The sequence below is a fragment of the Salmo trutta genome, chromosome 21 (genome assembly GCF_901001165.1).
Source record: "Salmo trutta chromosome 21, fSalTru1.1, whole genome shotgun sequence".
NCBI lineage: Eukaryota > Metazoa > Chordata > Actinopteri > Salmoniformes > Salmonidae > Salmo > Salmo trutta.
In genome coordinates this window covers 50,401,682-50,425,137 of record NC_042977.1, presented here as the reverse complement: position 1 = coordinate 50,425,137, position 23,456 = coordinate 50,401,682, and the positions used below count along the sequence as shown (strand labels likewise).

Genomic DNA, 23,456 nt, shown 5'->3' with positions numbered 1-23,456 from the left:
CCACCATAGAGGACAACACAGAGCTACTACCATGTCAACACCATAGAGGACAACACAGAGCTACTACCATGTCAACACCATAGAGGACAACACAGAGCTACTACCATGTCAACACCATAGAGGACAACACAGAGCTACTACCATGTCACCACCACCATAGAGGACAACACAGAGCTACTACCATGTCACCACCATAGAGGACAACACAGAGCTACTACCATGTCACCACCATAGAGGACAACACAGAGCTACTACCATGTCACCACCACCATAGAGGACAACACAGAGCTACTACCATGTCACCACCACCATAGAGGACAACACAGAGCTACTACCATGTCACCACCATAGAGGACAACACAGAGCTACTACCATGTCACCACCATAGAGGACAACACAGAGCTACTACCATGTCAACACCACCATAGAGGACAACACAGAGCTACTACCATGTCACCACCACCATAGAGGACAACACAGAGCTACTACCATGTCACCACCACCATAGAGGACAACACAGAGCTACTACCATGTCACCACCACCATAGAGGACAACACAGAGCTACTACCATGTCACCACCATAGAGGACAACACAGAGCTACTACCATGTCACCACCATAGAGGACAACACAGAGCTACTACCATGTCACCACCATAGAGGACAACACAGAGCTACTACCATGTCAACACCATAGAGGACAACACAGAGCTACTACCATGTCACCACCATAGAGGACAACACAGAGCTACTACCATGTCACCACCATAGAGGACAACACAGAGCTACTACCATGTCAACACCATAGAGGACAACACAGAGCTACTACCATGTCAACACCATAGAGGACAACACAGAGCTACTACCATGTCACCACCACCATACGTATTCTTCTTGACTGATGGCCAGGTGTGTGTGTGTGTGTGTGTGTGTGTGTGTGTGTGTGTGTGTGTGTGTTCTGGTTACTTACCGACAGGGAGTCCTCTCCTACCTGACTGGAGGCCAGGTGTGTGTGTGTGTGTGTGTGTGTGTGTGTGTGTGTGTGTGTGTCTGGTTCCTTACCGACAGGGAGTCCTCTCCAACTTGACTGGAGGCCAGGTGTGTGTGTGTGTGTGTGTGTGTGTGTGTGTGTGTGTGTGTGTGTGTGTGTGTGTTCTGGTTCCTTACCGACAGGGAGTCCTCTCCAACTTGACTGGAGGCCAGGTGTGTGTGTGTGTGTGTGTGTGTGTGTGTGTGTGTGTGTGTGTGTGTGTGTGTGTGTGTGTGTGTGTGTGTGTGTGTTCTGGTTCCTTACCGACAGGGAGTCCTCTCCAACCTGACTGGAGGCCAGAGCCATGAGGTTAGGAGAGTAGAATCTCTCATACATGGAGGCTCCCTGACAAGTATCAATGATGAACAGCAGCTCATTGTACCTGTACACACAGACAGACAGACAGAGACACATTAAGATAGTAGAATCTCTCATACATGGAGGCTCCCTGACAAGTATCAATGATGAACAGCAGCTCATTGTACCTATACACACAGACAGACAGACAGAGACAGACAGACACACATTAAGATAGTAGAATCTCTCATACATGGAGGCTCCCTGACAAGTATCAATGATGAACAGCAGCTCATTGTACCTGTACACACAGACAGACAGACAGAGACACATTAAGATAGTAGAATCTCTCATACATGGAGGCTCCCTGACAAGTATCAATGATGAACAGCAGCTCATTGTACCTGTACACACAGACAGACAGACAGACACACAGACAGACACACATTAAGATAGTAGAATCCCTCGTGGGGTGATTGAAAGACGAACTGTGTTGTCGGTCGTCGTGGTAATACTATGAACGTTTAGTAGCCAATCACCATATAAGTTCAAAGATGAAAAAGCCTGTAAGGAGGAGAGATGACTAGAAACGATTCGGTTGACCGTTTTATGTGTGGATTAACTGTCGGAGTAGAGGACCTTGTGCATTTCAGGTAAAATAACAACTCAATGTTTATATCCCAGGACAAATTAGCAAGCAACAGCAAGCTAGCTAAATAGGACAAATTAGCTAGCAAGTGCAAGCTAACTAGCCATACATGTTTAATGCTTTCCGACCTGTCCCCAAATGAATGTAATTGGTTCAGAGTTTGTTTTGATATTTGAACCTGCGTGTTGTGATCGCGTTTGGTGTGGGGGGACAAAATAAATGTAAGCATGATGGCGCACAGCCGGTTTGGGTTCCGTGTCTAAAATGGATAAAAAATAAATAAATAAAAATAAAGTATCCTCATCAAATCTACACAATACCCCATAATGACAAAACAAAAAGGTTTTTTAAATTTGCAAATGCATAATTTACAAAAAAACTGAAATATCACATTTACATAAGTATTCAGACCCTTTACTCAGTACTTTGTTGAAGCACCTTTGGCAGTGATTACATACATGAAGGGACGTCACGTGCGCCATCCGTCTGGTTAGTGAGAAAGTCCATGTTGCAAATGTACCCTCCCTTACTAGACGTCCGACCACGTCCGATAAATCCGCGGACGGCGTCGGGCCGCTCACAGGGGCCGGATCTTCCAGGAAGTCATCGAACGGAGTCTCTCGGACCTTCCGTTTCCGTTTAATTAAATTTTCAAATTTTGGTCATTTCCTTGCAGTCCCGGATTATTCCACGAGAGGGCGTATGGAATCATATTGCAAATGTAACATATATCACCAATCGCGACACGGCTTTTTCTCCTAAACGGAAGATAATTCGAAGACGAAACTCGGTCTGCGTGGGTTTGGCATAATGGGCAGTTGGCCCCGAACAGGATGGAGTCGAGGCCTCGACGCTTTTCGAGTTAAGGCTATTTTTCTGGGATTGAAAGTCAAAGAGGAAAATAGAGTGCTGATTTGACCGCTTCACATCAAACTACATGAGCCTACGGTGTCAGGAGAAAAGGAACCATGCATTTACCAATGTTCATTTCAGAGAAATTGTACAATGACACATTGGTGATATTCAACAACAAGAGGTTTTTTTTTCAAAAAAGTTACATATCCAGTTGCAGCGTGTTCAGATGAGTCCGTTAAGGCAGGTTTCGGAGCTCTGCGAGATTTCTGTGATTTTCTGAAACAACACACACTTGTTCAACCCTCTGTAAATAAGTCAGTTCTTAAGAGAAACACTTAAAACTCAATATTCTATAAGAGCCTAACGTTCAGATTCCTGTGTCAACCAGAAATGCCTTATAATGGTGTCATAGGGGCTGTTTTGAAGGGTTAAAAAGGTCAGATCTTTCCACAACTTCATATGTGTGACTAGGCAACCTTCATGAACTGTAAATCAGTCATTTATCCCATCAGATGTCAAAGAAAAGCTCTCTCAAACACACACACAGCAAGGACGGAGTGACACAGTGCGGTGCTTAAAGACACAAAGAGCCTGCAATGGCATTACCATTATCTCTAGGCTGAGACGAGTTCAATGAGACGCCCCGCTTGACCGTAGCTTGCTCGGTATGAGCGCAGCGACCGTGAGAAAACTAGGCCCAAAATGAGGCCTGCACCAATATGTCAAGTGCTTATGGGTGACAGTGAGAGAACCATTAGGGTTAGAAGCACAATTCAACCTCAGGAGCGTTCCTGAGGTCCTCCCGATCTGTGCAAGCCTAACCTTGACCCTGTGGCATTAACCCTTCACAGTGAAAAGAAGGTGTTTAGATCAAACTGTGTGCAATGACTTCTCTCCCCATAGGAATACATTGACAATTCTCCTAAATTCAACCTGAAGTCTATGTGGGTTATGAATGCCTTATGAACCTGTCTTCTATAACAATCCATCAGGCTACTGTGAGGTCTACCTGTGTCGATTCTAAGGTTCCTGGAGCAACCGGAAAATGTTAAAATCACCCTAGAGCTATTGTCATATAAGCAACCTGCAGATAGTGAAAATCACGCAACTCAACCATCTGTCATTCAGTCAATTCTTAAGGTAGAGACTTCTTATTCAGGATTCTGTTTATGTCTACCCCAAAGACAACGTGTGTGAAGTAAGAGCTTCCTGTGACAACCGGAAGTGGTTAAAAACACCCAAGAGTTATTGTCATATAACCTGCACATAGTGAAAATCAAGCAACTCAACCCTATGTCATCCAGCCAATTCTTAAGGTAGAGACTTCATATTGAGGATTCTGTATATGCCTACCCCAAAGACAACGTGTGTCTATTCTTTTTGCAAAAAAAACAAAAACACACACACACAATTTGGCCATAGGGACATAGTGTGGGGCTTAGAGTCTTATACCGCCTTCAATAGTTACTTTCGTTCAAACGATTCAAGAACCGTCAGACCTAGAGCTCCGAAATTTTAGAAACCTGTTCTAGAGCTCAAGTCGATAGTGCACGGTGATTTATGGGGCTCTAGAAGGTTCTCTGACCGAGAAACCGCCTCGTACATTTGCAATATTTTCAATTCATTTTGAATATCACGGACATGGCGACATGTAGAAATGTCCCAGAGTCGCAAGACTAGGTGCATTGAAACCGCCTCGGCCCATAGAGACGGACCCCAATGTCTCTGTCCGATAGCTCATTCAGGGTCCCCGTAGTAACGCCCTGAAAAAGTGGATTTTCAGCACCAATTAAGGCCATTGCTCGGGCACCGAATGACCTATCAAGCCGAAACTTGGGATTCGGGGTCGCCTCACATAGGCCTACACATAATGTTAGAGCTGGACCCGCAGCTATAACGTAACTATGTGTTTTATGTTTTTTTATGGTTAAAATTGAAAGCACTGTGAATTATGGGCCTTCTCTGACATATGTGATAGTTGGCTTCTATACGAGTTGGAAAAAGTGGATTTTGTGTTAGATGCTATCAGTTTGGTGTCAGAATGACATCTAATTGACTGATGGACGCTGACTGCTGGGTGACGAGCAATGGAGAGGAACCACAGTCACTGCCCGGCCATCCCGAGTTCATCAGGCCAGTCAATTATGCATTTCTGCAGTATTTTTGAGCATGCCTAAATTTGTGATGCTAAATGCCCATTAAATCATATTGCAAACGTAACGCGCTATATTTCAAACGTAACGTGCGTTTGCAATATGACTCAACAGCAAAAAATATCACCAAAGTTGACATGATGAAATCAACACAATGAGCGATAGAGAGGAACCACAGTCACTGTGCGGCCATCCCCAGTTCATCGGGACAGTAGATTATGCATTTCTGCAGTGTTTTTGAGCATGCCAAATTCGTGATGTTGAGATCCATTGAAACATATTGCAAATGCGCATCAGTGCACATGGTGACCCGAAATGGGTTACCAGGAGTAATTTTTTAGAAGGGTTTTAAATGCCTTTAGAGGGTGCAAGGGGTGCACGGTTGGGTAGGGAGCACCTTCCATCAGTGCCCATCCAGTATGGGGCGCCCCTAGTCATTTTGGACATTTTTCAAAAAATCACAACAAAAAAAAAAAACTCACCATCAAGCCATGGAGAGGAACCACAGTCACTGCACGGCCATCCCCAGTTCATCGGGACAGTCAATTATGCATTTCTGCAGTGGTTTTGAGCATGCCAAAGTTGTGATGCTAAATGCCCATTGAATCATATTGCAAATGCGCATCCGTGTATTTGTAATATGATTCAACAGCAAAAAATGTCACCAAAGTTGACATGATGAAATCAACACAACGAGCGATGGAGAGGAACCAGGAGCGTTCCTGAGGTCCTCCCGATCTGTGCAAGCCAACCTTGACCCTGTGGCATTAACCCTTCACAGTGAAAAGAAGGTGTTTAGATCAAACTGTGTGCAATGACTTCTCTCCCCATAGGAACACATAGACTATTCTCCAAAATTCAACCTGAAGCCTATGTGGGTTATGAATGCCTTATGAACCTGTCTTCTACAACAATCCATCAGGCTACTGTGAGGTCTACCTGTGTCGATTCTAAGGTTCCTGTGACAACTGGAAGTGGTTAAAAACACCCAAGAGCTATCGTCATATAACCTGCACATAGTGAAAATCACGCAACTCAACCATCTGTTACTCAGTCAATTCTTAAGGTAGAGACTTCTTATTCAGGATTCTGTTTATGTCTACCCCAAAGACAACGTGTGTTGAGTAAGAACTTCCTGTGACAACGGGAAGTGGTTAAAACAGCCTAGAGCTATTGTCATATTACGTGCGCATAGTGAAAATCACGCAACTCAACCATCTGTTTCTCAGTCAATTCTTAAGGTAGAGACTTCTTATTCAGGATTCTGTTTATGTCTACCCCAAAGACAACGTGTGTGAAGCAAGAGCTTCCTGTGACAACCGGAAGTGGTTAAAAACAACCAAGAGCTATTGTCATATTACGTGCGCATAGTGAAAATCACGCAACTCAACCATCTGTTACTCAGTCAATTCTTAAGGTAGAGACTTCTTATTCAGGATTTTGTTTATGTCTACCCCAAAGACAACGTGTGTGAAGCAAGAGCTTCCTGTGACAACCGGAAGTGGTTAAAATCACCCAAGTGCTATTGTCATATTACGTGCGCATAGTGAAAATCACGCAACTCAACCATCTGTTTCTCAGTCAATTCTTAAGGTAGAGACTTCTTATTCAGGATTCTGTTTATGTCTACCCCAAAGACAACGTGTGTTGAGTAAGAACTTCCTGTGACAACGGGAAGTGGTTAAAACAGCCTAGAGCTATTGTCATATGGACAACCTGCATATAGTGAAAATCACGCAACTCAACCATCTGTCATTCAGTCAATTCTTAAGGTAGAGACTTCATATTCAGGATTCTGTATATGCCTACCCCAAAGACAACGTGTGTCTATTCTTTTTGCAAAAAAACAAAAACACACACACACAATTTGGCCATAGGTACATAGTGTGGGGCTTAGAGGCTTATACCACCTTCAATAGTTACTTTCGTTCAAACGATTCAAGAACCATCAGACCTAGAGCTCCGAAATTTTAGAAACCTGTTCTAGAGCTCAAGTCGATAGTGCACGGTGATTTATGGGGCTCTAGAAGGTTCTCTGACCGAGAAACCGCCTCGTACATTTGCAATATTTTCAATTCATTTTGAATATCACGGACATGGCGACATGTAGAAATGTCCCAGAGTCGCAAGACTAGGTGCATTGAAACCGCCTCGGCCCATAGAGACGGACCCCAATGTCTCTGTCCGATAGCTCATTCAGGGACCCCGTAGTAACGCCCTGAAAAAGTGGATTTTCAGCACCAATTAAGGCCATTGCTCGGGCACCGAATGACCTATCGAGCCGAAACTTGGGATTCGGGGTCGCCTCACATAGGCCTACACATAATGTCAGAGCTGGACCCGCAGCTATAACGTAACTATGTGTTTTATGTTTTTTTATGGTTAAAATTGAAAGCACTGTGAATTATGGGCCTTCTCTGACATATGTGATAGTTGGCTTCTATACGAGTTGGAAAAAGTGGATTTGGTGTCAGATGCTATCAGTTTGGTGTCAAAATGACATCTAATTGACTGATGGACGCTGACTGCTGGGTGACGAGCAATGGAGAGGAACAACAGTCACTGCCCGGCCATCCCGAGTTCATCGAGCCAGTCAATAATGCATTTCTGCAGTACTTTTGAGCATGCCTAAATTTGTGATGCTAAATGCCCATTGAATCATATTGCAAACGTAACGCACAATATTTTAAATGTAACGCGTTTTTGCAATTTGATTCAACAGCAAAAAATATCACCAAAGTTGACATGATGAAATCAACACAACGAGCGATGGAGAGGAACCACAGTCACTGCGCGGCCATCCCCAGTTCACCGGGACAGTCAATTATGCATTCTGAGCATGTCAAATTCGTTAAAAATGTTAAAAGCAACAGAGTCCCACTTCTCCCTCATCATACATGACAAGTAGACCATCTGCGTTGATTCATGGCTTAACATAGGGATATATATCATTTGGGCAGTATAAATGCCATTTGGACCATGGTTCACTGACTTTTGGGTTTGGAAACCGACTTCCTATGATCGTACATGGCAAACAGACAAACATACTGATTTGGCACATTCAATACTTTCATACATGTATAATTGACAAAAAAAGAATTGGACATTTCATTTGCACATTTCTAATGGCATTTGGCAAAAAATATAAAATATGTCACTTTTGACTTCCTATGAAATCATATTCCAAATGCACAAATCATATGCCTTATGCACAAGCAAATATGTCACTTTTGACTTCCTATGAAATCATATTCCAAATGCACAAAACATATGCCTTATGCACAAGCAAAAACAACCCAAAAAATTATGTCAATAAAATATGTCAAAAGTATGTCCATACAGCTCTTATACATGTGTAATTGACATAAAAATCAAAAACAATTCGAAAAACGGTCCAGAAACCACTTTTTAAGGGGTGAAAATTTTTCAAAAAATATGTCATTTTTTCAAAATTTGACTCTTGGGACTTGAATTGTGTTACATTTGCAATATGAAAATTCACTGCGGAGAACTCTAGCTATCTTTTGGATATTTGCTGTGATTTGGCACATGCAATACTTCCATAATTGACAAAAAAAAGCATTGGATATGTCATTTTGCAAAAAAAAAGAAAAGAAAAATGTCACTTTTTTCCTATGAAATCATATTCAAAATGCACAAAACATATGCCTTGTGCACAAGCAAAAGCAACCCAAAAAACGACATCAATAAAAAACGTCAGAAGCATGTTCATACAGCTCTTATACATGTGTAATTGACATGACAATCGAAAAAAAATCGAAAAACGGTCCAGAAACCACTTTTTTACAAGGTGCTAAGTTTTCAAAAAAAATATCATTTTATCAAAATCTGAGACTTGGGTAAGAATTGGGTATCATTTGCTGTATGAAAAACCAAGGTGGAGCACGCTCGCCATCTAAAGGAAATTTGGGGTGTTACAATTGGCAATTGCCATCGGAAAATTGCCATATGATTGGCCCGGAGATGGGCCGCTTTGGGTGGTTTTTGCAATCGTGTGTATGATTCGTGCTATGCCAATATGTTGCCATGTTATTTTGTCCAAATCAGGGGGGTATTCCCTTACAGTCTCGAGTCTTCTTGGGTATGACGCTACAAGCTTGGTACACCTGTATTTGGGGAGTTTCTCCCATTCTTCTCTGCAGATCCTCTCAAGCTCTGTCAGGTTGGATGGGGAGCGTCGCTGCACAGATATTTCCAGGTCTCTCCAGAGATGTTCGATCTGGTTCAAGTCCGGGCTCTGGCTGGGCCACTCAAGGACATTCAGAGACTTGTCCCGAAGCCACTCCTGTGTTGTCTTGGCTGTGTGCTTAGGGTCGTTGTCCTGTTTGAAGGTGAACTTTCGCCCTAGTCTGAGGTCCTGTGCAGGTTTTCGTCAAGGATATCTCTGTACTTTGCTCCGTTCATCTTTCCCTCGATCCTGACTAGTCTCCCAGTCCCTGCCGCTGAAAAACATCCCCACAGCATGATGCTGCTACCACCATGCTTCACCGTAGGGATGGTGACAGGTTTCCTCCAGATGTGACGCTTGGCATTTAGGCCAAAGAGTTCAATCTTAGTTTCATTAGACCAGAGAATCTAGTTTCTCATGGTCTGAGAGTCTTTAGGTGCCTTTTGGCAAACTCCAAGCGGGTTGTCATGCTCTGACATGCACTGTCAACTGTGGGACCTTCATATAGACAGGTGTGTGCTTTTCCAAATCATGTCCAAATCAATTGAATTTACCACAGGTGGACTCCAATCAAGTTGTAGAAACATCTCAAGGATGATCAATGTTAACAGGATGCACCTGAGGTCAATTTATAGTCTCATAGCAAAGGGTCTGAATACTTATGTAAATAAGGTATTTGTTATTAATATATTTGCAAACATGTCTAAAAACATTTTTTCTCTTTGTCATCATGGGGTATTGTGATGTCATCATGGGGTATTGTGATGTCATCGTGGGGTATTGTGATGTCATTGTGGGGTATTGTGATGTCATCATGGGGTATTGTGATGTCATCATGGGGTATTGTGTGTAGATTGATAAATGTTTAATCCATTTTAGAATCAGGCTGTAACCTAACAAAATGTGGGAAAAGTCAAGGGGTCTGAATACTTTCTGAATGCACTCTACGTAGGGTTAGAGTGTAACACAAACAAACACATATTAGCTAATTCATGGCTCATAAATGGCTCTGACGCACAGACAGATTAATATAATAGTTTAAAACGTTCACATGCTTTACAAGGAGGAGGATTTCCAATAATCCCGTTAACATGGACACATCTGAAATCAAGTTTATAACATCTCCTTCCCCCCAGTTTATCCCCTCCCCCCTCCCAGCTCTCCAACCCTCCCCCCTCCCAGCTCTCCAACCCTCCCAGCTCTCCAACCCTCCCCCCTCCTAGCTCTCCAACCCTCCCCCCTCCTAGCTCTCCAACCCTCCCCCCTCCCAGCTCTCCGGCCCTCCCCCCTCCCAGCTCTCCAACCCTCCCCCCTCCCAGCTCTCCCCCCTCCCAGCTCTCCAACCCTCCCCCCTCCCAGCTCTCCAACCCTCCCCCCTCCCAGCTCTCCAACCCTCCCCCCCTCCCAGCTCTCCAACCCTCCCCCCTCCTAGCTCTCCAACCCTCCCCCCTCCCAGCTCTCCAACCCTCCCCCCTCCTAGCTCTCCAACCCTCCCCCCTCCCAGCTCTCCAACCCTCCCCCTTCCCAGCTCTCCAACCCTCCCCCCTCCCAGCTCTCCAACCCTCCCCCCTCCTAGCTCTCCAACCCTCCCCCCTCCTAGCTCTCCAACCCTCCCAGCTCTCCAACCCTCCCCCCTCCCAGCTCTCCCCCCTCCCAGCTCTCCAACCCTCCCAGCTCTCCAACCCTCCCCCCTCCCAGCTCTCCAACCCTCCCCCCTCCCAGCCCTCCCCCCATCCCTCCCATCAATGGGGAATTGTAATGCAGCATTACTCCATTGAGAGGTACGTATGTCTCCACGTCCTTTATCCCTGGAGTGTGTGTGCTGCGGTGTGTGTTAAACCTCCTAATGAAAGCACCGCGGGCCAGAAGGGTTAAGGTTAAGGTTAGGGTTAGGGTTAGGGGACAAATCACCGCCGGCCAGAAGGGTTAGGGTTAGGGGACACATCACGGTGATGCTAATTAGATGGATCCAGTCTGTATTGAGTGTAATCGGGGCATTAGACAGACTGTAGTTGCTGGCATAACCACGGTTTTATGAAACACTCCCTCACTTCCTCCTCTTGACGATGAAGGCGGCCACATGCTTCCCAACCGAAACAGTTCAGTACAGTTCTTCCTCCAATGTCACCCTCTCTGTCCCCCTCCTCCGATGTCACCCTCTCTGTCCCCCTCCTCCGATGTCACCCTCTCTGTCCCCCTCCTCCGATGTCACCCTCTCTGTCCCCCTCCTCCGATGTCACCCTCTCTGTCCCCCTCCTCCGATGTCACCCTCTCTGTCCACCTCCTCCGATGTCACCCTCTCTGTCCCCCTCCTCCGATGTCACCCTCTCTGTCCTCCTCTTCCTCCGATGTTACCCTCTCTGTCCCCCTCCTCCGATGTCACCCTCTCTGTCCTCCTCTTCCTCCGATGTTACCCTCTCTGTCCCCCTCCTCCGATGTTACCCTCTCTGTCCGATGTTACCCTCTCTGTCCTCCTCCTCTCCTCCCCCCTCCTCTCTTCTCTCCCTTACCTTCTCTGTCCTCCTCTCCTCCCCTCTCCTCCCCCCTTCTCTCCCTTACCCTCTCTGTCCTCCACTCCTCCCCCCTCCCCTCCCCTCCTCTCCTCCTCCCCTCCCCCCTCCTCCCCTCTCCTCCTCCCTCCTCTCCCTTACCTTCTCTTCGTCCACATCTGTTCAAAGGCGTCGGCCAGCTCCACGTTGCTGATCTCTTCAGAGTCCTGGAACTTCAGGAAGCCGTTCCCACCGTGGCCTGTCAATCAACCCATCAATCAATTAATCCATCCATCCATCCATCCATCAATTAATCCATCCATCAATACATCAATTAATCCATCCATCAATACATCAATTAATCCATCCATCAATACATCAATTAATCCATCCATCAATACATCAATCAATTAATCCATCAATCAATTAATCCATCAATCAATTAATCCATCAATCAATTAATCCATCAATACATCAATCAATTAATCCATCCATCCATCCATCCATCAATACATCAATCAATTAATCCATCCATCCATCCATCCATCCATCAATCAATCCATCAATCAATCAATCAATACATCCATCCATCAATCAATCCATCCATCAATACATCAATTAATCCATCCATCAATACATCAATTAATCCATCCATCCATCAATCAATCAATCCATCCATCAATCAATACATCAATTAATCAATCCATCCATCCATCAATCAATCCATCAATCAATCAATCCATCCATCAATTAATCCATCCATCAATACATCAATTAATCCATCCATCAATACATCAATTAATCCATCCATCAATCAATCAATTAATCCATCCATCCATCCATCAATACATCAATTAATCCATCCATCCATCCATCCATGTACTGTGCACATGTCTGTCTGTCTGTCTGTATATATATATATATATATATATATATGTGTTTATATGTGTGTGTGTCTCTCTGTTGTTACGTACGTGTGTCTGCCTGCCTGCCTGCCTGCCTGCCTGCCTGCCTGCCTGCGTGCGTGCGTGCGTACCAGTGAGGTAGATGAGGATGTTGCTGTGGTCGTCAGAGAGGAGGCGTTTGGACCGCGGGGTGCTGGGTGGCAGCCTTCCTGTCAAAACACGGAGGAAGTTCTCAACGGTCACCTGAAAACAGAGAGAGAGAGAGCACACAATGTGAGGGAGAGAGAGAGAGAGAGAGAGAGAGCACAATGTGAGGGGGAGAGAGAGAGAGAGAGAGAGAGCACACAATGTGAGGGAGAGAGAGAGAGAGAGAGAGAGAGCACAATGTGAGGGGGAGAGAGAGAGAGAGAGCACACAATGTGAGGAAGAGAGAGAGAGAGAGCACAATGTGAGGGGGAGAGAGAGAGAGAGAGAGAGAGAGAGAGAGCACACAATGTGAGGGAGAGAGAGAGAGAGAGAGAGAGAGAGAGAGAGCACAATGTGAGGGGGAGAGAGAGAGAGAGAGAACACAATGTGAGGGGGGAGAGAGAGAGAGAGCACAATGTGAGGGGGGAGAGAGAGAGAGAACACAATGTGAGGGGGGAGAGAGAGAGAGAACACAATGTGAGGGGGGAGAGAGAGAGAGAGCACAATGTGACGGGGAGAGAGAGAGAGAGCACAATGTGAGGGGGGAGAGAGAGAGAGAGAGAGAGAGCACAATGTGAGGGGGAGAGAGAGAGAGAGAGAGAGAAAGAGAGCACAATGTGAGGGGGGAGAGAGAGAGAGAACACAATGTGAGGGGGGAGAGAGAGAGAGAGAGAGAGAGAGAGCACAATGTGAGGGGGGAGAGAGAGAGAGAGAACACAATGTGAGGGGGGAGAGAGAGAGAGAGAGAGAGCACAATGTGAGGGGGAGAGAGAGAGAGAGAGAGAGCACAATGTGAGGGGGAGAGAGAGAGAGAGAGAGAGAGAGCACAATGTGAGGGGGAGAGAGAGAGCACAATGTGAGGGGGAGAGAGAGCAACTTCTCCCAACCATCCAGGTACAGTTTGGTGACAAACAATGCCTTTTCCAGCATGATAGAGCACCTTGCCATAAGGCAAAAGTGATAACTAAGTGGCTCGGGTAACAAAACATTGATATTTTGGGTCCATGACCAGGAAACTCCCCAGACCTTTATCCCATTGAGAACTTGTGGTCAATCCTCAAGAGGTGGGTGGACAAACAAAAACCCACAAATTCTGACAAACTGATAAAACGTAATATTTTCACAAAAAAACTTAATCCCATTGAGAATTTGTGGTTAATTCTGACAAACTCCAAGTATTAATTATGCAAGAATGGGCTGCCATCAGTCAGGATGTGGCCCAGAAGTTAATTGACAGCATGCCAGGGCGGATTGCAGAGGTCTTGAAAAAGAAGGGTCAACACTGCAAATATTGGCTCTTTGCGTCAACTTCATATAATTGTCAATAAAAGCCTTTGACACTTATGGAATGCTTGTAATTATACTTCAGTATTCCATAGTAACATCTGACAAAAATATCTAAAGACACTGAAGCAGCAAACTTTGAGGAAATTAATATTTGTGTCATTCTCAAAACTTTTGGCCACGACTGTAGATTGATGGGGGGGACAATTGAAACCATTTTAGAATAAGGCTGTAAAGTAACAAAATATGGAAAAAGTCAAGGGGTCTGAATACTTCCCAGAATGCTCTGTATACTGCTCTCTGGTGTAAATGGAAGGTGCACACAAAACAAAAGGAGACAAGACCAAATAGCCAGCATGAGAACAAACGCTCATAAAAGTACAGAAGGAAGAAAAAAAAAAATATATATATTCTGCGATAGACATTTGGAATATCGCACAAAAAAACATCCACAAGCTTGATTCAATGGGATGTATTTTTTGGGGGTACAACATTTGTACAGTTAAAAATTACAAATCCAAGGCCGTTAAAAAACACACTCACCTCGTAACCGCGGTAATCCACCTCCACGTTAAAACACACTCACCTCGTAACCGCGGTAATCCACCTCCACGTTAAAACACACTCACCTCGTAACCACGGTAATCCACCTCCACGTTAAAACACACTCACCTCGTAACCACGGTAATCCACCTCCACGTTAAAACACACTCACCTCGTAACCGCGGTAATCCACCTCCACGTTAAAACACACTCACCTCGTAACCGTGGTAATCCACCTCCACGTTAAAACACACTCACCTCGTAACCACGGTAATCCACCTCCACGTTAAAACACACTCACCTCGTAACCGCGGTAATCCACCTCCACGTTAAAACACACTCACCTCGTAACCACGGTAATCCACCTCCACGTTAAACACACTCACCTCGTAACCGCGGTAATCCACCTCCACGTTAAAACACACTCACCTCGTAACCGCGGTAATCCACCTCCACGTTAAAACACACTCACCTCGTAACCGCGGTAATCCACCTCCACGTTAAAACACACTCACCTCGTAACCGCGGTAATCCACCTCCACGTTAAAACACACTCACCTCGTAACCACGGTAATCCACCTCCACGTTAAAACACACCCACCTCGTAACCACGGTAATCCACCTCCACGTTAAAACACACTCACCTCGTAACCACGGTAATCCACCTCCACGTTAAAACACACTCACCTCGTAACCACGGTAATCCACCTCCACGTTAAAACACACTCACCTCGTAACCGCGGTAATCCACCTCCACGTTAAAACACACTCACCTCGTAACCACGGTAATCCACCTCCACGTTAAAACACACCCACCTCGTAACCACGGTAATCCACCTCCACGTTAAAACACACTCACCTCGTAACCACGGTAATCCACCTCCACGTTAAAACACACTCACCTCGTAACCACGGTAATCCACCTCCACGTTAAAACACACTCACCTCGTAACCACGGTAATCCACCTCCACGTTAAAACACACTCACCTCGTAACCGCGGTAATCCACCTCCACGTTAAAACACACTCACCTCGTAACCGTGGTAATCCACCTCCACGTTAAAACACACTCACCTCGTAACCACGGTAATCCACCTCCACGTTAAAACACACTCACCTCGTAACCGCGGTAATCCACCTCCACGTTAAAACACACTCACCTCGTAACCACGGTAATCCACCTCCACGTTAAAACACACTCACCTCGTAACCGCGGTAATCCACCTCCACGTTAAAACACACTCACCTCGTAACCGCGGTAATCCACCTCCACGTTAAAACACACTCACCTCGTAACCGCGGTAATCCACCTCCACGTTAAAACACACTCACCTCGTAACCGCGGTAATCCACCTCCACGTTAAAACACACTCACCTCGTAACCACGGTAATCCACCTCCACGTTAAACACACCCACCTCGTAACCACGGTAATCCACCTCCACGTTAAAACACACTCACCTCGTAACCACGGTAATCCACCTCCACGTTAAAACACACTCACCTCGTAACCACGGTAATCCACCTCCACGTTAAAACACACTCACCTCGTAACCGCGGTAATCCACCTCCACGTTAAAACACACTCACCTCGTAACCACGGTAATCCACCTCCACGTTAAAACACACCCACCTCGTAACCACGGTAATCCACCTCCACGTTAAAACACACTCACCTCGTAACCACGGTAATCCACCTCCACGTTAAAACACACTCACCTCGTAACCACGGTAATCCACCTCCACGTTAAAACACACTCACCTCGTAACCACGGTAATCCACCTCCACGTTAAAACACACTCACCTCGTAACCACGGTAATCCACCTCCACGTTAAAACACACTCACCTCGTAACCACGGTAATCCACCTCCACGTTAAAACACACTCACCTCGTAACCACGGTAATCCACCTCCACGTCGTCTCCGTACACGTTGAGCTCCATGTTCTTGTGACTGAACACTGTGGCCGGCTTCGGGTTTCTATGGTTACACGCCATGTCGTCGGCCAGCATCAAAACTATGTGACTGGAGAGAAGGTAGGTAGGGGAGGGAGGAAGGAGGGAGGGAGAGAGGGAGGGAGAGAGAGGGGGGGAGGGGACCAGTTATGACATGTCCATCTTTGACCTGTTTATATGTCACCTGTGGTGGAGCAGGCGCTCTGTCAGACCCCCGGGGTGGAGCAGGCGCTCTGTCAGACAGAGACAGAGACAGACCCCCGGGGTGGAGCAGGCGCTCCGTCAGACCCCGTGGTGGAGCAGGCGCTCTGTCAGACAGAGACAGACCCCCGGGGTGGAGCAGGCGCTCTGTCAGACAGAGACAGACCCCCGTGGTGGAGCAGGCGCTCTGTCAGACAGAGACAGACCCCCATGGTGGAGCAGGCGCTCTGTCAGACAGAGACAGACCCCCATGGTGGAGCAGGCGCTCTGTCAGACAGAGACAGACCCCCGGGGTGGAGCAGGCGCTCTGTCAGACCCCGTGGTGGAGCAGGCACTCTGTCAGACAGAGACAGACCCCCGGGGTGTAGCAGGCGCTCTGACAGACAGAGACAGAGACACTGTTACATTGGATCAGCGTGCAAAGTGAGCAACGTTGATATATTGTATAATTAAAATCGCCTGTTATAGCTAGAGAGCACAGACCAGTCTGAGAAGACTATGAAAGGTCATTGTCATGCAGCCTCAGTGTCAGAGGGACAATGTAGTGTTGTCCCCTGAATGACATACAGATCATTATGTAGTGTTGTCCCCTGAATGACATACAGATCATTATGTAGTGTTGTCCCCTGACATACAGATCATTATGTAGTGTTGTCCCCTGAATGACATACAGATCATTATGTAGTGTTGTCCCCTGACATACAGATCATTATGTAGTGTTGTCCCCTGACTGACATACAGATCATTATGTAGTGTTGTCCCCCTGATTGACATACAGATCATTATGTAGTGTTGTCCCCCTGACATACAGATCATTATGTAGTGTTGTCCCCTGACATACAGATCATTATGTAGTGTTGTCCCCTGACTGACATACAGATCATTATGTAGTGTTGTCCCCTGACTGACATACAGATCATTATGTAGTGTTGTCCCCTGAATGACATACAGATCATTATGTAGTGTTGTCCCCCTGACTGACATACAGATCATTATGTAGTGTTGTCCCCTGACTGACATACAGATCCTTATGTAGTGTTGTCCCCTGACTGACATACAGATCCTTATGTAGTGTTGTCCCCTGACTGACATACAGATCATTATGTAGTGTTGTCCCCTGACTGACATACAGATCATTATGTAGTGTTGTCCCCCTGACATACGGATCATTATGTAGTGTTGTCCCTCTGACTGACATACAGATCACTATGTAGTGTTGTCCCCCTGACATACGGATCATTATGTAGTGTTGTCCCTCTGACTGACATACAGATCATTATGTAGTGTTGTCCCCTCACATACAGATCATTATGTAGTGTTGTCCCCTGACTGACATACAGATCATTATGTAGTGTTGTCCCCTGACTGACATACAGATCATTATGTAGTGTTGTCCCCTGACATACAGATCATTATGTAGTGTTGTCCCCTGACTGACATACAGATCATTATGTAGTGTTGTCCCCCTGACATACGGATCATTATGTAGTGTTGTCCCCCTGACATACGGATCATTATGTAGTGTTGTCCTCCTGACTGACATACAGATCATTATGTAGTGTTGTCCCCTGACTGACATACAGATCATTATATAGTGTTGTCCCCTGACTGACATACAGATCATTATGTAGTGTTGTCCCCTGACATACAGATCATTATGTAGTGTTGTCCCCTGACATACAGATCATTATGTAGTGTTGTCCCCTGACTGACACAATGACATACAGATCACTATGTAGTGTTGTCCCCTGACTGACATACAGATCATTATGTAGTGTTGTCCCCCTGACTGACATACAGATCATTATGTAGTGTTGTCCCCCTGACTGACATACAGATCATTATGTAGTGTTGTCTCCCTGACTGACATACAGATCATTATGTAGTGTTGTCTCCCTGACTGACATACAGATCATTATGTAGTGTTGTCTCCCTGACTGACATACAGATCATTATGTAGTGTTGTCTCCCTGACTGACATACAGATCATTATGTAGTGTTGTCCCCCTGACATACAGATCATTATGTAGTGTTGTCCCCCTGACTGACATACAGATCATTATGTAATGTTGTCCCCTGACTGACATACAGATCATTATGTAGTGTTGTTCCCCTGACTGACATACAGATCATTATGTAGTGTTGTCCCCTGACTGACATACAGATCATTATGTAGTGTTGTCCCCCTGACTGACATACAGATCATTATGTAGTGTTGTCCCCTGACATACAGATCATTATGTAGTGTTGTTCCCCTGACTGACATACAGATCATTATGTAGTGTTGTCCCCTGACTGACATACAGATCATTATGTAGTGTTGTCCCCTGACTGACACAATGACATACAGATCATTATGTAGTGTTGTCTCCCTGACTGACATACAGATCATTATGTAGTGTTGTCCCCTGACTGACACAATGACATACAGATCATTATGTAGTGTTGTCCCCTGACTGACATACAGATCATTATGTAGTGTTGTCCCCTGACTGACATACAGATCATTATGTAGTGTTGTCCCCTGACTGACACAATGACATACAGATCATTATGTAGTGTTGTCCCCTGACTGACATACAGATCACTATGTAGTGTTGTCCCCCTGAATGACATACAGATCACTATGTAGTGTTGTCCCCCTGAATGACATACAGATCACTATGTAGTGTTGTCCCCTGACTGACACAATGACATACAGATCACTATGTAGTGTTGTCCCCCTGAATGACATACAGATCACTATGTAGTGTTGTCCCCCTGAATGACATACAGATCACTATGTAGTGTTGTCCCCCTGAATGACATACAGATCACTATGTAGTGTATATTCATTCCTCCATCTAGATCACAGCGAGACCTTTGCAAATATGAGCAAAATCAGCCATTCTATGCAGTATTCTATTATACATCGAACAGCAGGAAGTTAAATTCACTATGTGTTGTATTGAGTAAATGTGTGAATATCGGTGACAGGTGTTTTGAGAACGTTTACAAAACGTGAACAAGCGTCCGGGGGACGGGGCGAACAGGCCACAGGGTAACAGTCCCTGTCTGGGATGCCCAGTCTGTTGACAATACAGAAGACAGACAGGGTAACAGTTAGCTACCTGTCTGGGATGCCCAGTCTCTTGACACTACGGTAGACAGACAGTGTGTTGGCCACATGACGATAGTTGAACCAGAATCTGGATGTGCACACCTAAGGGGAAAATGTACAAAGTTACATTTTAATTAAATGTTCATGGAGAAAGCACAAAATTCAACATCTTGGACACTTTATATTACGATTTAAGTGTGTGTGTGTGTGTGCATAATTACTCACCAAAACTGCCCAATTGTTTGTGTGTCCACTGCTGAAGAATTGACCAGCTTTAGCCTGCATTATTACAAAAGGAAAAGGGTAGTTCATTAGGTTGGCTACCATTGTATTGAAATTGAAGCTGAAATTGGGATTTTATTTTAGGAATAAGGCCTGTTTTTCTTTTGAAGCCAGAAGGAGGCTAGTATCAGCTACATTTATGCCTTTACTAGACTATGGGGATATTTTATATATGAATGCTTCCGCTCAGTGTTTGAGATCAATTGACACCCTTTACCATGGCACTCTGAGATTTATTTTAAACTGCAAAACCCTTACGCACCACTGCACTTTGTATACCAGGGTTGGCTGGCCTTCTCTAGTCACTCGTAGGCTCAGTCACTGGTATACTTTTATTTACAAAGCCATTTTGGGTTTACTACCTTTTTATTTGGGCATTTTTATTGTTCAGAAATGTGGTGGGTCGTCTCTTCGTTCGCGGGACTTTATCCTGCTAACTGTTCCAAATGTCCGAACTGAATTTGGTAAAAGGGCTTTTATGTACTCTGCACCATCGTCTTGGAACGCCTTACAAAATACTTTTAAACTGGAAGAACTTGTCCCGATTGGTGTTTTTAAATCACTGACGAATGTTCTTGAGACTGATTCCCTGACATAATGTTTTTAATTTGCGGTTTTATGATTTTTGTTATACTCGTGTGAATTCTATGGTTTTTACTAGATTACTTGTAGTTTTTCATGTTGTCTGTCTGTAACTGTGTAATGACTTGGTGCTGCCTATCTTGGCCAGGACGCTCTTGAAAAATAGAATTTAAACCTCAATGAGCCCTTCCTGATTAAATAAAGGTTAAATATTATATATTTTTTAAATTGACCAGTTTTAGCCTGCATTATTACAAAAGGAAAAGGGTAGTTCATTAGGTTGGCTACCATTATATTGCGCAGTACACAAGGACATATGAAAATAGAGTATGGAGGGTGGTGGCTAACTAGCGCTGGTCAATGCGCCGGATGCTTTTTTTCTCCCCCATTTCCCAGTCACTTTATTCACAAAATATTTCCCCTAAACATAGAATCAAGATGTTTAGACTATATGCTACTGTCGATAACTTCAGAACGAAGTTTACTACAAAATACAAAGTGGTCAAAGTATTAGCAATTGTTACAAACAAATGAAGGATAAAATGATGCTTCAAAATGCCAGCAGCATACCAACCCTACATAACAGGGTTGGCTAAACAGGGTTGGTACTGGAGTTACCCCCATCTCCTCAAAAATCATCTCTGGTACCTCCTTGATGATTTGGTCCCCAAAAAAATACATTTCCTTACTGTCTTTTTCTGTCAAAGTAGTCTTTGTAGCAAACAGCTAGTTAGCTAGCCTACCAAGATAATGTACAAACCACAGAACAAGATCAGACAAGGGTTATTAACGTTAGCTAGCTAACAAGATTAGCAAGGTGTTGTGGTTAAACAGCAAGGTGAAACGATTTTATTTTTTTTAACGAGTATCGCTAAGAAAAAGAATAGGTGCTATATATATATATATTTACCTCAATATTATTACTTTCCACCGCGGCAGGAACAATAAACAGGCTGAAAAGTGTCAATAGTTTCAGGGAACAGCAGCTAGCCATGTTGCTACAGGAAGAGCTATCGCCAACTGGAGTAGGTACTTCCTGCTTCTTCTTCTTGTTTGATGATATCACGTGTCCGCAAACAAACGTTTAAGGTGCATGCCGCCACCTACTGTGCTGGAGTGTGCAATTCATCTTGGTCTGACAAATTCTGTACTAAGAATATATATATGTATATATTTACCAGCTTTAGCCTGCATTATATATATATATATAAATATATATATAAAAAATATATTTTTTATATACATATTTATATACATATTTTTTATATAAATATATTTTATCCCTAATAATTCAATACTTAAACAATCCACATTTAGGATTATTCAGCATGTCAACAACCATTTTGACAGTAACATCTGTTACTCTTTCGCCATATCCACTATAACCTTAAACCTGGCATTTCTGCTTTCCACACCAAAGTCATGTTGATAACCTTTTCCAATGAAAGCTATGAAGTTAACTTTATTTACTATCAAAGTGTCCTTTGACCCTGCGCATTCATGATCACAAGACAGAGAGACAGACAGGTGGAAATGGTAAGAGTACATGGCCATTAAGGCCAGATCGTTCCTCAAGATATTCAAACGTTCATCAATGATCAGCAGGGTCAAACAATACAACCAATATAATAACTAATAGATTAACCAATATAATGACCAATAGATTAACCAATATAATAACTAATAGATTAACCAATATAATAACTAATAGATTAACCAATATAATAACTAATAGATTAACCAATATAATAACTAATAGATTAACCAATATAATGACCAATAGATTAACCAATATAATGACTAATAGATTATCCAATATAATAACTAATAGATTAACCAATATAATGACTAATAGATTAACCAATATAATGACCAATAGATTAACCAATATAATAACTAATAGATTAACCAATATAATAACTAATAGATTAACCAATATAATAACTAATAGATTAACCAATATAATAACTAATAGATTAACCAATATAATAACTAATAGATTAACCAATATAATAACTAATAGATTAACCAATATAATAACTAATAGATGAACCAATATAATAATAGATTAACCAATATAATAACTAATAGATTAACCAATATAATAATAGATTAACCAATATAATAACTAATAGATTAACCAATATAATAACTAATAGATTAACCAATATAACTAATAGATTAACCAATATAATAACTAATAGATTAACAAATATAACTAATAGATGAACCAATATAATAAACAATAGATTAACCAATATTAATGATGCCTACTAAGTAACAGTGAGTAGACAGACATCTTGCTGAAACAAAATATATTTGTATAAATCACCTCATACTATCCGTATGGGTCCAGCATTTCCATCAGTCAAAGCCACCAGCGCCACCGTGTGGGTCCACCAGCGCCACCGTGTGGGTCCACCAGAACCACCGTGTGGGTCCACCAGCGCCACCGTGTGGGTCCACCAGCGCCACCGTGTGGGTCCACCAGAACTACCGTGTGGGTCCACCAGAACTACCGTGTGGGTCCACCAGAACCACCGTGTGGGTCCACCAGCGCCACCGTGTGGGTCCACCAGCGCCACCGTGTGGGTCCACCAGCACCACCGTGTGGGTCCACCAGCGCCACCGTGTGGGTCCACCAGCGCCACCGTGTGGGTCCACCAGCTCCAACAGGCTTCTTTACTGAACAATGTATTTATTTTCTATGAACTTGTTTTGTATTCCTGTTTTGCATTTCAGATTTGAATTTAATG

At 44.1% G+C, this 23,456-nt stretch overlaps 1 protein-coding gene and 1 long non-coding RNA gene across 4 annotated transcripts in view; one reads left to right on the top strand and one right to left on the bottom strand.

The window, feature by feature from the left end:
* pigk (phosphatidylinositol glycan anchor biosynthesis, class K) overlaps positions 1-21,736 on the bottom strand; it is a 35,356-nt gene extending 13,620 nt beyond the window's left edge. For 2 of the 3 annotated variants that reach the window (XR_003868495.1, XM_029706070.1), the window contains exons 1-8: positions 21,611-21,736; positions 20,062-20,115; positions 19,847-19,938; positions 19,787-19,804; positions 16,470-16,605; positions 12,698-12,809; positions 11,824-11,920; positions 1,294-1,411 (exon numbers count right to left, since the gene is read on the bottom strand). Coding sequence is in view for 2 of the 3 variants with exons in the window: in XM_029706070.1 (XP_029561930.1) it covers positions 1,294-1,411; positions 11,824-11,920; positions 12,698-12,809; positions 16,470-16,605; positions 19,787-19,804; positions 19,847-19,938; positions 20,062-20,115; positions 21,611-21,694 (711 nt within the window). In the remaining variant the exon portion in view is untranslated. The remainder of the gene's footprint in view (positions 1-1,293; positions 1,412-11,823; positions 11,921-12,697; positions 12,810-16,469; positions 16,606-19,786; positions 19,805-19,846; positions 19,939-20,061; positions 20,116-21,610) is intronic. The other variant, XM_029706071.1, reaches the window with a different exon arrangement.
* Positions 943-1,471, top strand: LOC115157643 (uncharacterized). Its single transcript, XR_003868496.1, has 3 exons — positions 943-1,047; positions 1,098-1,202; positions 1,330-1,471. It is a non-coding gene; the product is annotated as an uncharacterized LOC115157643 (long non-coding RNA).
* Positions 21,737-23,456: the final 1,720 nt, after the last annotated feature.